The sequence below is a fragment of the Bos javanicus genome, chromosome 13 (assembly GCF_032452875.1).
Source record: "Bos javanicus breed banteng chromosome 13, ARS-OSU_banteng_1.0, whole genome shotgun sequence".
Taxonomy (NCBI): Eukaryota; Metazoa; Chordata; class Mammalia; order Artiodactyla; family Bovidae; genus Bos; species Bos javanicus.
In genome coordinates, this window is record NC_083880.1 from 18,904,581 (window position 1) to 18,922,691 (window position 18,111).

Below are 18,111 nucleotides of genomic sequence, written 5' to 3' on the forward strand. Positions count from 1 at the left end.
CCGAGACCTTGAGTATTTAATTTTCTTTTCAGTAAAGCTGTCGTTGTAATCTGCAATTAAAAAAAAAAAAACTAATAAAACAAATCCTCATTTCACAATTTAAACCTTATTGAGTCTAATTCACCAGCACTGCACGTTTATTATTCTCCTGCAGTTTGACGTGCCTCCAGTTGTAATTGTGTTGACCCTTCAATGCATTAAATCTCCCCAGTGCTTATCAAACTGGGCGAGATAAGTCTACAATTCGGAACTTCATTAAATATCTCATTTATATTAAACAGATGATAGCTTCTAACAGAAATAAGAATTTGTTCCAATGGAGAAGCCACGGTTGTGGTTTCCTCTGTGTTTGGAACGTGCACTGTTCGCTTTGCTGTGCTGGAGCCCCTGCCTCCACGCCGCCCCCACTACCTAAGTCCTCCCTGCCTCTGGCTGTAGGCCTTTGCCAAAGCATCAGGTGTGGTTAACCTTGGAGCCCCCATTGGGAGGATTTGTATTTATATGTTCTGTTCCCTATTGTTTCGTGGCCTTACTAGCATAGATTTCTCTTTCCTATTATTTTTATGAAATTCATAACTTATAAGGCACAACTGTTATGCCACTCACTGTTTTAATTCTCAGTGATGGGAATCAACCTATATTCTCCACTTATCTAGCAGATTGTATGTTTGTGAAATAGGCATCTTTGCCTGCTTCTTTAGAATACTTAATCTTTACTTCTGTATTGTCAATATCCTATATAGTTTGTTTCTTTTTTTTTTTTTTGGTTTTTAAGTCTTTATTGAATTTGTGACAGTATTACTTCTGTTTTATGTTTTGGCTTTTTTGGCCATGAGGCACGTGGGATCTTAGTTCCCCAACCAGGGATTGAACCCACACCTCCTGCATTGGAAGGCAAAATCTTAACCACTGGGCCACCAGGAAGGTCCCTATCCTATATGGTTTATTTTCTCTCATACTTAGGATTACAATGAGAGAATAGAATTTGTTTCTAATTTCAGCAGAAAAAAACGGAGGCTCAGGGTGTTGTTGAAGACACCTGAGCTAACAAGTGGCCTTTAGGTCTTAGAGTGTAGGTGGTCATTCTCCCCTGCACACACACCATGGTGTGCTAATGGTTAGCTGTATTTACACACTCTAAACGTAAAAAGCAGAGTTAAATTTCAGCTTCCATTTTGGTAATGATAAAGCATGTGTTGCACAGAGCAGCATGTCATAAAAAGTTCTGAATTAAACCATAACTTAAATTGACTTCAACAGATACTTAACCATCAAACTGAAAAAATAAGCAACAAGATAAGTTTGGAAAAAAGCCCTTAATATACATATTTTTCCTCCAGTGCTTGAAATCTGACAGAACTTCATGGGAGGCACAGTGTAAAGTGGCACAGAAAGTTGGTCATTAGGCAGAGCTGTCATCACAAATTATTTTGGTACAGGGTGAAAAGTTCTAGTTCATTTGGTACTCAGTTGGATGCAGGCCTTGGGCAAGTTGTTATAATTCCCCCATGCTGCTCCTGGGCCTCCACTTCTGATCTTGCCTTTCTCCATCTTTCTCTGCAGCTGAAGTCACCTGGGAGCCCCTCTGGACCCGAGCTGCCCATTGAAACAGTGTTAGATGATAGAGAGCGAAGGATTTCCCACTCCCTCTACAGCGGGCTCGAGGGTCTTGATGAATCACCCACAAGAAACGCTGCGCTCAGTAGGATAATGGGTGAGTCAGGTACAACCCTGTTGGTCCCATCTTATGTTTATGCTTTTACTGGTTCACAGAGAGGTTATTAATGTAATATTAATGTAAAGGAGTCCCATGTTTTCAAGAGGAAAAGGAGCAGCTTCGTTATAATTATTCAGGAAGTGTTAATGCCAAGAGAGGCAATCGATACATTGATTTTGTTAAGTGAGGTTTAGATCCTATAACACGTGGGAAAGGAGAAAAAGAAGGGGATCACACAGAAGTGCTTTCCAGTGATCAAGATATTCTTAGTGTGTCTGAGATGTTAAATGAAGCTGTGTTTTGGGTTTTTTTTTTTTTTAATCAAAATTTAGAGGTTTATGGCAAGATTTCAAAGTCATATTTTTATAATAGCACCCTTTACAGGGAGAGGAAAAAATACATAGATATGTGTATACGAAATATTCACATTTTGTGGTTGTTATGGACTAAAGTGTTACCCTGTTGTAACTGCATCTCGACTTTTTCAAAGGCTTCATTTGAAAATCCTGAAACCAGTGTTTTGCGTCCTTTGTTTGCATTCAGCACCATTCTGTCTGTGTGGCCCCCAGTGGGTAATGAGGTTATTAGCACTTGCTCTGCAGCCGTTCAGCTCTCTGCTAACAGATCCGGTTAATAAAGACTTGCTCTGCCACCAGAGTGGTTGGATTTACTGAGTTGCTCATCTTGGGATTAGCTTGTGAGAGTTGTCAAATTTAAAATGTAAGAAGCTGTTTTGATTAAAATAGCACGTGACCTAAAATGCTTTGATTGCTGGTGTGTTTTGCAAGCCTCTAATATGAAGTACAAGCCTAAATTTAACTCCATTCTCAGCACATTTACTGGAGATTGAATACAATCCATGTCTCCATTAGGAAGCTTCATTGGGACAGGAATTTGTTTTCTTCATCAGTGTATGTTTATGGAAAGCCTGCTGTTGGCAAGACACTGTATTTACTTTTGCTGTAGATGCAAAGAGGAGAGAGAAACAGTCTGCCTTCAAAGAACTTTCTACCAGGCATGATCGGAAAAATATATGAACATGACTAGTAGAATTTTCTGTTGTTCTTCCTCTAATCCTTCTAGCTTTCTTATTTGGACATACTGCTAAATTCCCCATTTCTTATTTTATTACACGTAGAATAAAGACATGCCAGCGCTCTGGTTTAATTTTGTCAACATTTTTGTTTGATCTTCTTGGTGTGGTGTGAGCAGGGGAAGAATGCTGAAGGTATTGCATACCTGTCAGACGACAGGCATTGCACATGGTGTGTTAGATTAACCTTCATTTATTAATAATCACTCTCCTCACTGCTGTGAGGTTTTCCCTACTTTTCCAGTTTTGGTGTGTCAGTTGATCTTCATTAAACGCTTTTTTTATTGTTGAAAATTCAGACCTCTTAAGAGAGAAAGAGAGTATATGTGTCCCTGGATCTGTATGCATACAAAGTGATTTGCTGTAATTTCCCCTTTATTATAGGAACATAGGACTTGCCATACTGAATCAGACCATTGGTCCACCAGTTCCTGTAACCTGCATCCTGCCTCCAATCCCTGATGCTTCAGAGGAAGGCGAAAAACTAAAACTAAAAAACAAACCAAAAGCCCCCAATTCACCTAGTGACCTTTGGAAATGCTGTATATATGGGTTGAGGATTCCTTCTTTTTCTTTGGTCTTGTGCCCTGCTTTTGTTAGTAATGACCTCATTAGCCCTAAGTTTGCTTTAGAGTTGGCATTGTTTTCCTTTCCCTCTGCTGGAGATGTAATGGACTTTAAAATTCCAGATGCTTCTGCTGGGTAGTAACTTCCCTTTCAGCTCTGTGCTTTGTAATGTATTGTGGGTTCTGTTCTGGGCTGGGGGTGACAGACTCCTTCTCTGGAAGGCCAAACTGATATTGTATGATTTGGATATTTTAAGACATTTTTTTACAAGTTGTGCTAGAAACTAGGAGTCTCATGTATTTTACTCTGAGAAATGTATGTGCTGAATTTGAGTTTTTATCTTGAGTTTTAAAAATTTGAGAATTCTTTAGTCTTGTCAGTCCCTATTTCAGCATCATTGACCCTAAGAAACAAACAGTATTCATAATGTCACTTCCCACTTAGAGTTAGAAATCTTGCAAAAAATAGTGTCTTACAAAAAGATACCAAAGCAAGGTACCAAATATAAGAAATTAAAGCACTGAATTTCAGTTAAGCTAAACTCGATAGCACCCTCATTTACTAATGGGCGCCGTATCTGGGTGCATGAAAATTTCTCAGACAGATCTTGTTTGGGTAGTGGTTGTCTTCTATCCGTTTAACCCCTGTTTGGACACCAGTGGAGGTGGTGGTATCTGCTTCATGATCTGCTATGATTCAGATAGAACTTTGTGTTGAAATTCCAGATGACTACATTAAGAAATGATTAATTTCATGTGGACAGGGTAAATTTTCACATAGAATATTCCTCCTGTGCAACTCTAGGTCCAAAAGGAGCTTTGAAGCTGACTCATTTCTATGGGAACATAACTCAGGAGAGAAGCTTCCAAAAAATAGACCAAAAAAAGGAGAGATTCTAGTTGGGAACATGTCAGATGTCACCAGCCACACTTTCGCACTTAAATAAAAGAGCTAAGCCCCAAGATCCCATGATGATTTTAGTTTTATTTTGTTCTTGGCTATTTCCTCTTTCTAAAAATAGCCCTCTCTGGGGATTAGTGGGATCACACAGTAAGTGTTAGTGACATTTAACCTTTATTAACATCCATTTTTAAGTATCCACATTTTCAAGCAACTGGCATTACACAGTCTGCAGAATCTTCCGTTCTGGCCAACACTGTGATTTAAATCAAAGAAGTTGTTTCAGAGGAAACCACCTTACAAACCATTTGCCCCCGCCTGCTTAACATCTGTGCAGGGGACTTTTGGACTAAAGAAATTAAGTGACAGGTCTGAAGCCCCAGAATTCCGTGTTTCTGAACCAAAATTATGATGTATATTTTTCTGAGTCATGAATCCCATGTTACTGAAACCTGATTCATCTCCTTAGCTTTTGGTGAGGTCAGCCAGACTTGCAAACAAAGGCAAGAGTCCTCCAGGTATCTTCTGTATTGGCTGACTCTCCACTCCCATGGATTTTCAAGGAGTGATCTTGGACACTCATCAAAGAGAAATCTGTATGGAGTCTACGTAGGATTTCTTCCTTTTAAAAGCCTTGAAAGTATTTTACAGATCCTCAACTGTCTTAGCTACTACTACTACTACTACTACTACTAACAATAGCAGTAAGAGGTGCAGCTAATTCACCAACATGTGCACTTCATAGGACACCATCACAAGCTGACCTTTGGGAGCATGGAGCCTTAACATGTTTTCCAACATTTTTTATCTGAAGAATTTTTCTGTTTAAAGCACAACTGAAATCTGTTGACTCCATTTTCAAATGTAATTCAGTCGTTTTTATATTCATATACTTGTGGTGAGTTTAAAAAATAATTTTGTTCAGAGTAGTTTGAACTTGTTAGAAATTAAACATAGAGAAATGGAACATTAATGTTTTTTATTGTGAGTCAAATCACTGGCAAAGTTTTCATTGGTTTCTAGTGTCATGCATGGTGCTGCCTTCTATGTAAATGTACCGATGAATAAATGTTTGGTAAAGTCATCCTGTATCGCATTGTTTCACTCTGCTACAGTTTAAATCTTAGCTTGTTTTTTAACTAGTTGTGGAAAGAGGAAAGTTCATTCACTGAAAACCAGATCAAAGGCTTCTGAAGTCAGCCCTTGAAGGGTTCACATTCAGGATGTGCCACGTACCTGCAGACTAGGTGGAGTTTGGTAGAATATGTAGTTTGACAACTTATTTATTACCCCCAATATGTTCCTGAAGTTGGATCCCAAAACAATATTCCTGACAAGTTTGTTATTGCTGCAAAGTGGAAAATTGATGGAAAAATATGTATTTTCAAGACTTGAAATATTAGCCTCCAGAATCGCGGGTGAGAGAAAAAAAGCTGAGTCCTTGTTTTGCTGTTAATAGGGACATTTTGTCCTGTTTATTGAAGTATAAAATTTTGGATCACTTAAGGAACAATATTTCTACTCAAAACAACATGGAAAAGGACTGTCACATGCAGAACCATTCTGTATTTCATATTGCTTGCTAGATTGCCTCTCAGAATATATTGCATACAAGTTCTCATTTTTATGTTTAGAAATTAGTTTGCTATTATTACACCATAATAGTTTCTTCCAATAAATTTTGCCTGTGTGAGGACATGACATTTAATGCTGTGACATGTCAGTGGTGTGCTATTAGGGATAACTTGTGTTTTTTCATTGTCTACATGTATTTTGGAGGGGAAGTATGTCTTGAGTAGGAAATATTTCTTTGGGTAATAGTGCTGCCATGTCCAACCTTATTTATGAATGATATTTTATTGAATAGATTTCTGTCTTTCTGTACTAATGTCCTAAAACTGGAGTGGGCATAAATGAGTCATTTGAATTCAGGAAAAGGAAACAGTGAAGTATTAAATTTGACTTCCATTTTTATTATGAACATTCATAAAAAGTTGCTAGTTTTTACAGTTTGTCAAAATGGATGTATTTCAAATCAGAATCAGGTATTTTTCTTGATAATTTGCTGAGGAGAGATTTCAGTGAACATATAGTATTTCTGTAATAGAGTAGTTGGTGCTAAGTAATGAATTCATTGGAAATTTCTAGCAATTGTGCTTTGGGTTGTTCTGAAAAACTCTCTATCAACTTCGTGTTTCTCCTTTGTTTAAATGTCTAGAACAATAATATATATTTAAAATCCTTCAAGTCTATATGTATGCCATTCTCTAATTTCCAAAATGGTGTTAAAACAAAAATTATTATGTATACACTCTTATGAATGTTTAAAAATGAGATCTTAAGACAGATATTAAAGTGTCATGAACTGTGGTCACATTGCAGTTGTGCTGTTTTTAAAAGTAATTTATCATAGAGGACAAGGACACCCTTTTAGAACAGTGATAGGATTTGGAGAGGGCAGCAGTCCTGTTTATTTGCATAGGAACCAGGAGAGCTGATTTCACAGATGTGGATGTTGGACTTGCAATGAGCGTGTTTCCATCCTCCTGTAAGGTGAGAGGCAGTGTGTCCATTTTCCTTGCTCTGTTGGAAGAGCCAGACCAGCGTGACCGCATCACACTGTGATGAATGTATCTCTGAGGACAGCCTTTCTCAAGATATTCATGTGAACTGAAGCCTCGCCCATGAGTTTTGCTCAGAGGAAATACAGCACAAGGTTTGGGGAGGAAGCCAGAAGAGCTGTAGGTGTCTTGGGGCAGGAAGATGGCAGCATTTGGACCCCAGCTTTATCTATAAGGATTCAGGCCCTTGAATTATAATTTTATCCTAAGAAAGATAAACACCTCTCATGCGGATCCGTGAACTTGAGCAGATTTTCCTGAAAGAAACTGATCAATGTGGACAGTTCTGGGTCTTTTCTTACCAAGAACACCATATCCTAATTGAATAAATCAGAATTCACAAGCTCCTGTGTCTTGGCCTGAAAGACCTCACGGCAATGAGATCCTAGTCTTTTAAGATCACTCCTGCTGTCTCTGAAGTGTCACCTGCGTGCACTGTGGGCTTTTCTCCCTCGTGCATTTAAAGATGCTATTCCTGATGTCTGTAATGAATGTCATCATTTCTTCTAGCAGAATAAATCACAGTCATCATTCAAAACCCCTCTCAGGTGTTGACTTTGCTATGATTTCCAGCATCCTCTGCCTTCAGCTACCAGCACTAGTGAATGCCAGGGCACTTGTGGGACATCAGTCACAGCACCAGTCAATTAACACTGTATCTGGTCTGTCTCCTTCTTCAGGCTGTGAGCCATTGAGAAACAGAGATTGTCTTTCTTACAGATCTTCTAGGTGGTAGGTGCCCAGTAAATGATTGATGTAAGTCTGCAGGGCTTCCCTCCAAATTTCCTGGTAAAAATTTTCAAACAACTTTAACGACTTAGAATCCATGTGGCATTTTCATGTTAGAAGTCTTTCTAGAGATCAACTCTGGCCTTAGGAAGCATAAAACCAGAGACATGGAATACCACACCCAGAGCTGCATAGCATCAGAAGAAGGAATAGACTGGAGGTCTCCAATGGACATTCATTTATGAAAAATAAATTTTCTTAATTCTGTTTTGTTCTACCAGGTTGAGACATTTTGGAAATTCAGACTTTTTCTGATGTAGCAAAGTATTAACATTAATGCATCTCACCCTTAGATGGATGTCTAGAATGTCTCTTTTGTTTTTCCATTGGACAGGTAAATACCAGCTGTCCCCCACGGTGAATATGCCCCAGGATGACACTGTCATTATTGAGGATGACAGGTTGCCAGTGCTTCCGCCACATCTCTCTGACCAGTCATCTTCCAGCTCCCATGATGATGTAGGATTTGTGACGACAGACACTGGCACATGGGCCAAGGTTGGCATCAGCGACTCTGCAGACTGGTAAGAGCACTCCAGGGCTGGAAAACACTGGGTAATTGCAGTCACACTTGATTTTATGTTTAAATATTCTGTCATTGAGCTCAGTGAAATGGGTGTCTTTTATAGCTAAGTTCTGTTTTCATGATTTTAATGCTCATAATTATCACTCTGAACAAAAGATTTCCCTCAACCTCATAAACCTGCCCAATTGTGGTAGCCTTTCCAGGTCTATGGTTAGGAATTGAACAAAACCAACAAGAAAACTCTCACTAACTCCGAAACCCCACACATTTGTTAAGTTTCACTTTTAATTACTTTGTACCAAGTTGTTTCAGTTGTGTCCGACTCTGCGCAACCCAATGAACCATAGGCCGCCAGGCTCCTCCATCTGTGGGGTTCTCCAGGCAAGAATACAGGAGTGGGTTGCCATGCCCTCCTCCAGGGGATCTTCTCAATGCAGGGACTGAAGCTGTATCTCTTATGTCTCCTGCATTGGTAGTCACGTTCTATACCACTAGCGCCTCCTGGGAAGCCCTTTAATTATTTTAGATCTGTGTTAATTTGATGAATTGTTTTTCTATTCGAGAAATAAATTCTAAGCAAATCCCTAATGGTGACTGAGAATTTGTAACAGTTAGATGACTTTGGCCAGATGAATAGTTGTTATGTTTTGGGAGTAGAGAAGAGGCTTTTACAGGTTTTCTTTTTAGAGTGCTGTGACTGTTCTAGTCTTTGTACTTACTTCTATCATTATTATTATTATTATTTTGGCTTCATGATGCTGCGTGTGGGATCTTAGTTCCTCAGCCAAGGATCAAACCTGCGCCTCCTGTATCCACTGGACCACCAGGGAAATCCCTATACTTGTCTAACATCATGACTTCTGAGGCAGTCGAATCCTATTTTTTCTCCTCTATCCCTTAAAATAGACAAAAGTATTTGATATTATTGAGTCAGTGGGCAGCACAGAAATGAGGATGTGCCTAGTAATTATATACATCAATTACATGCCTAGTAATTATATACATCAATAAGCAAAAGGACCATCCCTCCTAGGGATGACCATGGAAGGCTTTAGTGACAATTAACACAAACCATGTGAAGCATTATAGCCAAATTTTCTTACTGCCCTTTCTCTGGGGTCTTTTATGAATCTGTCAGCAAAATGATATTTCATTGTTGTGGCTTTGAGCTACACTCAAGTCCACGTGATAATAGCTTATCTTTGAATGAGTTTTTTGGTTCAGCATAGAGAAAGAACTGCCATATAAAGGAGAAACCCACCACTTGAAATCCTCAGATGCTGTCACATTTATTGCTGCATTTTATGTCTTTTTCTGAATGTGAAAGTGATGACAAAGTAAGGATTAAATATTTGTAATATTCATCATAGGTACAAAAGCCTTTAAGTTGACACTGTGATGAGGAATTATGAAGGCAGCCATAGGAATAGATCTGTTTGGGGCCTTAAGAAGCTCTGTACTGGTGAAAATAAATGAATAACGAACAGGGCCGGAGTGTGGCATTAATATCCCTAAGGGGATTCATAAAATGGTGAGGACTTGTATGATTTTGCTGTGGGGAATGTGCAGGAGTTGGAAAAGAATATGAATGAAGGGTTATCCAAACAAGAATGGCAGCTGTTCTGAATCACAGCAGAAAATGTAAGCTTTTCCAGCCTGACAGTATCTCCCTAATCCTTGATGAAAATGTTATGAAAACAAAAGGGCAATAAGGCAGGATTAATAACTGGAATTTTAATAATGCTGGGGGGGCGACCAGGATATGGTTACATTCTTTAAAGAATCAGTTGTCAGTCCTGCAGACAAAGTTGCGAAGTATGCTAGTGTATTGTTTCCTGAGTCTGAAATTAGTTTACTAGGTATATTGATAGGGCAGAATTAATTATGTTATGGTTTAAGAATATTTAGTTATTTTAAGATGCTTATTAACTCACAGACTCATTTGACATATTCAATTGTGTATGTTTACAGTTCGCTGCACAATTGTGGAAGGTTAAATATGTCAAATGGCTAAACTTTGCATTTCTTCACTGACAGAATATCCTTTTATTCAATCCATGAATTGATTTAGGAAACGTAACAGACAATGTTTGTAAGGTGAAAAAGGCAAAAACAGCATATTCTAATATTAGTAACAATGTAATTTCAGAGGACAGAAAATTAGTTTAAAAAATACAGCAATATGTAGTTTTCAGTAACAATAATTTGCACACCTTTGAAAAACCATTAACCAATAATTTCTATTAAAAATATATTGCAGATTTGCTTTGTCTGCAAATTTGATGCCTACTTGGAGTTCAGGTTTAGTGTATTTCACATGATATGGAAAAGGGTTAATGAGTACATGCAAAATGGTTAGAGAGACCAACTTCCAGTATTTAAAGGAATTACTCTTTCTTTGCTGTTGCAAAATTAGATCATAGTTTTAATGATATGGGTTTTAAATTTTCACTTCTAGGGCTGTGTTTCCGAATTGGCGTGTATGTACCCTGAAAATTATAAGCATAGTATGGTAAGCTAAGCATAATACACACACACATATATTTATATAAATAATATATGCTAGAGCTGTGCATACGTATGTGTATATATATACACACACATATGTCCAAGCAGAGTAGGATGTGAAGGGGCATCTGAGGCTTCAAGATGAACATGACCCTGCTTCTTCCTGGAACATCATATTTACTCAAAGTTTTATAGGAGAAATATGACACATTAAAAATGAAAAGATTTTCTGTAGGATGCAAAAAAATAACATGAATTAGAATATAACAGAAGTTGTTTTTGCTTTGGACTGAACGCCTAGTCACTGTGGGATGCTTTTTGCTCGGTCTCTGGGTTAGAAGAAGGGTGGGCAAGCTAGGTGCCCAGGGTAGTATTTGATGTAAGGTCTCACTCAGATGTGGCCCCTGAACTTGCTGGACCCTGAGATTAGATCTGCCTTATATCCTGAGTTCAGGCACCTGTCTTGCCTCCTCCTTGGACCCTGTTCTCTATGTGGTGGAAAAGATGAAGAAGGATTTTTCAGTTCCTTTTTAAGGCTTGGGTTGGTTTTTAAAGACCCTATTTCTGTTATCATAATTTGCATTACATCGATAATTTGAGTTAGCAAGTATTGTTTGGGTGATAATAACTCATCTTGTATAGCTGTTTGCAGTTGACAGAGGGCTTTCCCCTTGGGTGCTTGAATTATCTTAGTGGCCCTGATTGGCCCTTACTGGTGAGTGGGGCCATTTTTCTCTTCCTGGAGCCAATGAAGACATAGGGACCCAAAGCATTCAAGCCACGTCATCCGATGGGAATCACTACCTTGATGTCTTTCTTGTCATAATTTTTGGTTTAGGTCATTTCATGCACCATGAATTGCAGCTAAATTTCTGCTGTGTATCCAAACCAAATCAGTACCTTTTTATTAATATGCCTGGTCTTTCTCATAGGGCCAATATGGGATTAGAGAAGCTGGTTTCCACGGAGGCATAAGGAGGGCTTGTATAGTGGAAGGTGACATGGTGGAGGGCCACCACATTCTATGGTGCCCAGTGAGCTGTGGAGGGACTTCTCCTACCTGACCACATATGCAAGGTGCTCCACCCTCAGATGGGAGAGCTCTCTATTTATTCAGTGTGCTCAGCATAGACAAAAACCAGTTCATTCTGGCAGCTTGGCTCACAACCCCTGGTGGTGCTTCTGAAACTGTTCCCAGGGTTCTACAAGGAGGACCGGTTCCCCTGCCACTCACATCACAAAGACACCTGATACTGTATCCTGTCACCACTGATCTGCCCTGTGCTTCATCTTCTCTGCTGGAGCTACTCTGTTGGTGTCACATGAATCCAGTGCCATCCAGCCTTAATCCTGAACTGCAGTTCACTCTCCTACCCATCCCCAGTGCCTGCTTCTTGCTTCTGCTTTGGTATTTTTCTTAGGGAATAGAGATCTTTTCTTATTTATTACCTTGACTTTGGTATCCAGCACAATGTCTCCATCTGAATAGGTTCTAATTATGATTTGTTGAGTTGATTTCTTCTCTGTTGCTTAAGTGTTGCAGTGAGACTACATCCTCATAAAACAGCATGCCAAACTGTGCTCTAGAGTCGGACCTGGTGGTTTCCCCTCTCTATAAATAATATTTTGCGTCTGCTAATCCCAAACTCCCAGTCTACCCTTCCTCCATCTCTTCTCCCCCTTGCCAACCGCAAATCCACAGAACAAACCCTTTTTAAAACTTCTATTCAATTGCAATACAGGTAGTCACTTATTTGTTGCCAGTATTTGTATTAATATATGAAGGTTTTCCTCAAATATTCAGTCTTTCTCACATGGAGAAAGAATTGCTCTAAGTGTAAATTAATGTCATGTTTTTCTATCGTCTCCTACACAACCACAGTTTTTCTGATGGACTATATTTGTACTCTTTAGTTTAAATATTTCTGAGGAACACACACACACACACACACACAGGTGTGGATAAACTTTGCTGAATGGCATGTCTCCTATTTTCAGTAAATGTTTTTGTTTCTCTTTCCTCTTCACGCCAGCTCTTTGAGTCCCGACGTTGATCCAGTTCTTGCTTTTCAACGAGAAGGATTTGGACGTCAGAGTATGTCAGAAAAACGCACAAAGCAATTTTCAGATGCCAGTCAATTGGATTTCGTTAAAACGCGAAAATCAAAAAGCATGGATTTAGGTAGTGAGTACAATCTCCATGAATCTTTATCTAAATAAGGTTTAGATGCTTTTGGATGAAAACTGATGGTCCCAAACACATGTCTGTTTACTGTGAGCAATAAAGAAAATAAATGTGAAATGAGGCAATTTGGCAAAAATTAGTTTTTCTCGAAGTTTGAGATAACTACATTTCTCCTAAGTGGCATGTTTACATCATGTGCAATATGTTAATATATATGTTTTCTGATGAGAAAAGAAACAAACACATGTGCATATCATGCTCTGTTCATGTATCTTTATTTGAAAAAATGAAATGTTTTAACACGTTAGCTGTTTAAAACCAATTTCATTGGTCTTACGATTTGGTTGGTTGTGGGGATTCTTGAACTAGAAGAAAAAGTTTTGGAGAGAAACCATTATCTCAATCCATGTCTAGAGTTTGGTTACTTCATGATATTTTCCTTCCATCACTGTCCTTTAAGGTTTATTTAATGAAAACTCTTCTGTGTTGATAATTAAGGCCTTTAATTGGAATCATAATTTGAGAGCATATTTATTGTAGAAAGTATTTGGAAGCAAATGAGAGAAGGAAAATAATCCTAGTTGTTCAATCACATACCAATCAGGTAGTGTCTCGTTTTAAATCTAAATCCACAGAAAACCAAAACAAACAAAAAAAAGTAATTAATTAATTAATTATATCCATGCACTGATTGAATGATTAGAAAACCCTTTCTTAATCAACTGTAACGTATTTACGCTGTTGTCTGGTGGCTGTTTTTACTTTGAGACTAAAAGCATTAATTTATCCCATGCATAAACGGAAATTGGGCGATGACTTGCCTGGCTAATGATGATATGCTAACATATCAGTAACACACGTGTCATGAAATGAGATGACTGGCATTGCATGGAGACACGGCTTTTCCCCCTTTTTTGATTATGTTTGCTTGATGTTTCATATTATTTGCATGAAATATTATTTAAGAATTATCACCTAACTGGAAAGATCTGGGAATGGTTGAAGCATGTTGGGCTGTGGGACTAACTGGGCTAACCATTATACATTTACCTTTTAACAGTAGCTGACGAGACTAAACTCAATACAGTGGATGACCAGAAAACAGGTAAGAATGGACATTTAGACTGTTGCCATAGAAACTGTGGTCCAAGGAGTTTATCATAATTATGGAGCTGCCAATCATATGGCTGTAAACATAAATATTCCAGGCTGCCATGGATGTTTTCATTGTAGGAAATCAAATTGTACAAGGAAAGGAAAATTTTCTTCAAGCAGAAATTTATCAATGTAGTATATACTAAGTGGAAATATAATTTAGTACTTCAGGAATGCTAACACAGCCCAGATTCTCTTAATTATATTTGTGTAGGAATGTTTTGTCACAGTGAAGAAAAAATCAAAATCCTGAAAGCATGATCTCTTAGGGTTGATTCTTTAAGTTTTGAAGTCATCTATCTGATGCTTAGCTTAACATCCAAAAAAATGATTGTCAAAAGGTGATTTTGGTTAGGAGGATAACAGCATATATATAAATATTTTCACTGAAGGACAGTGTTCAATATAGCTCTCATTAGTCGCTCAGAAAACCTTAGTTCTTTTTCTAACGCAGCCTTTAGTTCCTTGTTAACATAGCATTGAATTAGGCTATATATTGCATCTGTATGTTAACTTTGTGAACGTGCTTGAAAAGCTTTTTGTTTTTGTTTTTAACTATTTAGGACTTGCTGCTAAAATGCTACCTAAATCCTTCTGTATAAATAATGGATTATGTTGACCTGGGTTTTACATCATAGATTTTACCTTACATGTTATCTTACGACAGTAATCAGAGGAAAATCTTTATGTGTAATTAAAGTCATGTGCTTTGTACAGCTCAGCATTTTGATTTATTATTATAGGTTTGGAATAGAGTTTTAATTATTGTAGATCCAGTACGATGTAGTTACACCACTTAGTGCTAATTAGCTTCAATTCACCTTTTTCACCTGCAATAGTAATTAGTTTTAGGCTTCTTAGAAAGTGTGTATCCCATATACATATGTAAAGATAACTGTGGACATGCCTAGAGTTTTCACATTCTGTAAAGATAGATTGTAAAAACTGCATCCAGTAAATCACTGGATTAACTGTAGTGCAAGGCAATTAACAATAGCCTCAGCCCTTATTAAGGAGTTATTTCTTTTATCAAACATAAAATTCATTGGAATTCTGGAGCAGGGCTAAAGAAAAACATTATTTGATAGTTTACATATGTAAATTAGTAATTAGTTTTTGGAGTTAATAGTATTCAGTGCTTTTCAAGAAGTAACCCTTGTCCAATTTAATGTTTATAAAAACCAAATTGAGTTGCTCAGGTTAAAGAACATGATTTTATATAATATGCCAATTGGTAGAGTGAAAAAAATTGTTAATTTAACCAAATCACTGTTACTAACAGGAAAAGAACAATTTATTGTGATTAAGAAATAATAATAATATCCAGATGTCAACTGAAAACATTAAATACCTTTTATGGTGAGTAGGCAGATTTTATCATCTAATTGAATTATCTGCTTTTATAGTGTTTAAAATGATAGTTAGAGCCTAGATAAAAAGAGCATTTTAAAAATACTATGTGCAGTCTGTTTTACTGAATTAAACTGGAAAAACTTAGGACCAAAATTATGACATAGAGGTAGAAGTATTTGCTGGTCTATTGATTTTAAATCTACAATGAATAAAATATCTCCACTGGATTCTTCCCACCCTCCAGTATTAGACAGTGAACAGATTTTATTATTTTCCTTTCTTCACTTCACTTGAATTGCTAAGATTATCATGATTTTACAGTTTAGTCCAAAGGTTTTTAGTAGAGTCACAGTGGCATTTTAGTATAGATTGTCTGTCTAGCCATAAGCCTTTCATAATGAAAATTGAATTCCATTTCCCTTTGCCCTTGCAAAAGACATCCTCTTCTTTTTTTCTGGCAAGAGAGGTATTAGTAGATAAGAGTAGAAAAAGAGACCTAAAGAAAATAGTATGATTATGATTTGCCCTTTTATTCTTGGATTTAGGAATCCTGTATGATAGTTTGAGAGTAAATTTATTTTCTACAGGAAAAGAGAGAATGGGAATAAGAGAATTGGGTTTCTAACAATTTAATCTTTGAATATAAAAATAAATGAAGCATCCTAATGACTTAATGGATTTACATTAAGAGCTTCAAAATATTATTTAAAAATTAAAGGCATTGATATTGTGTGTATGTAAATAAAACTAACCTTTTGCCTATCTATACCTTGTATAGGGAAAGACATTTTCAACTTTTATAAGTTTATGATGTTATAAATCTCAGTGACCATCATTTAGCAATCTTACTAATACATTAACTAACTCTTTTGTTAAAGTGTCTTTGATGAATATACCACCTTACATGAATGAAATCTATGTTTTAGATCAGGAATCAGCAAGCTCTTTCTGTAAAGAACCAGGGAGTAAATATTGTAGATCTTTCAAACCAGACAGCCTTTGGAACAATTGCTTAATTCTGAATGTGAAGGCAGCCATGGAGAATATGGAAACAAATGGACCCATGGCTGTGTTCTAGTAAAAATTTCCAGATTTGACCCATATTTTGCTGATCCCTGTTATAGATACACAAATAATAGATGTTATGAAAAATTTCAACTATGTATAAATAGAGAGACTGTAATTTATTAATCTCTTATACCCAATACTCACCATATTTAATTATCAACATTTTGCCAGAATGTTATACTATGGTGTTAAGAATTAGACAAAAGCGTAGTTAGGTAAGCTTCCAGTGATTCCTACATTATAATCTATTGCTTATTTTGTTACAGTTTCACTATTTTTTTATCCTAGATTTGCTTTGTGTTTATGTTTCTTCATAAATACATATATACAGATATAAATGTATCAATATTTATATGTATGTAGTATGTATATGTACATTTATTTGAATACTCATGCCATTTCTGAAATTAACTGTTAAAGTTTTTAGGGTGCTGAGTATATTAAATCAAATCTCAGCTAACTTTTTATATATAAATTATGTTTTAATGCTAATCTTTACTGGGAGCATATATACATATGTATCTTTATTGGAGATGGAAACATAGATGCTGCTGCTGGTGCTAAGTCGCTTCAGTCGTGTCCAACTCTGTGCGACCCCATAGACGGCAGCCCACCAGGCTCCCCCGTCCCTGGGATTCTCCAGGCAAGAACACTGGAGTGGGTTGCCATTTCCTTCTCCAATGCATGAAAGTGGAAAAATAAAGTGAAGTCGCTCAGTCGTGTCCGACTCCTAGAGACCCCATGGACTGCAGCCCACCAGGCCCCTCCGTCCATGGGATTTTCCAGGCAAGAGTACTGGAGAGGGGTGCCATCGCCTTCTCCGAAACATAGATATATGTGTGTATATATATATAAACACACACATACATACATATGTCCTTTATGAATCCAAGAAAACACCAAATGTTTGCCATATAAATGTTTATAGGACCTAAATGTAGCAAGTAAGTTATGAAAATTAATAGGCATGATTTATTCAGGAAAAGATCTTCCCAATGTTAATTCTTGAAAATGTGAAGGTAAATGTCCCTGCCCAGAAATCATCTTTTCCCATTCTCTTTGATTCTTTAATCTCTTACTTTTTCTTTAGCTTTTTGGAACAAAATCATTTTCCTTCCTGTGACATGACTTTTATGGATATTTAAAACATGAACTTGTCAAACATTATAGTGCTATCAAGAGAAAAAGTAAGATTGATCATCCTGGCAAGAAATATTCCTTGTGAATTTTTGTCATGAAATAATCAAATATAGACAAACCTGCACGGAGAAAGTTAAATAAATCATCTTTTTCTCTCAAGCACTCTAATTTATGGAATATTTTTTCTTCATTAGAATCATCTGTCTGCCTTTCTGCCTATGTTACATTTTTAACATACTTGTTCTAACTTAAAACTGCTACCCCATTGTGAAGATTATGTGAAAGTTGTCATGTAAATGAATTTTAAAAAGATAATTCTTGTTTTGACTCTCCCAATTTCTATTCTGTTTTATACTCTGAGCCATGGAACGACCATCTCAGAACTATTTGACTTCTATGCGAAAACATATCAAGGTTACTCCTTAATTATTGATCCACATATGGGCTGATGGCCCCATGTAGAGATAAGATATCCAATCTCACCTCTTC

At 37.1% G+C, this 18,111-nt stretch overlaps 1 protein-coding gene across 19 annotated transcripts in view; it reads left to right on the forward strand.

The window, feature by feature from the left end:
* Nucleotides 1-18,111, forward strand: part of PARD3 (par-3 family cell polarity regulator) — a 601,769-nt gene that overhangs the window by 365,418 nt on the left and 218,240 nt on the right. For 10 of the 19 annotated variants that reach the window (XM_061435906.1, XM_061435890.1, XM_061435900.1 and 7 more), the window contains 4 exons: nucleotides 1,564-1,714; nucleotides 8,022-8,211; nucleotides 12,755-12,906; nucleotides 13,967-14,011. In XM_061435906.1, coding sequence (XP_061291890.1) covers nucleotides 1,564-1,714; nucleotides 8,022-8,211; nucleotides 12,755-12,906; nucleotides 13,967-14,011 — 538 coding nt within the window. The remainder of the gene's footprint in view (nucleotides 1-1,563; nucleotides 1,715-8,021; nucleotides 8,212-12,754; nucleotides 12,907-13,966; nucleotides 14,012-18,111) is intronic. The other 9 variants (XM_061435898.1, XM_061435902.1, XM_061435903.1 and 6 more) reach the window with 4 other exon arrangements.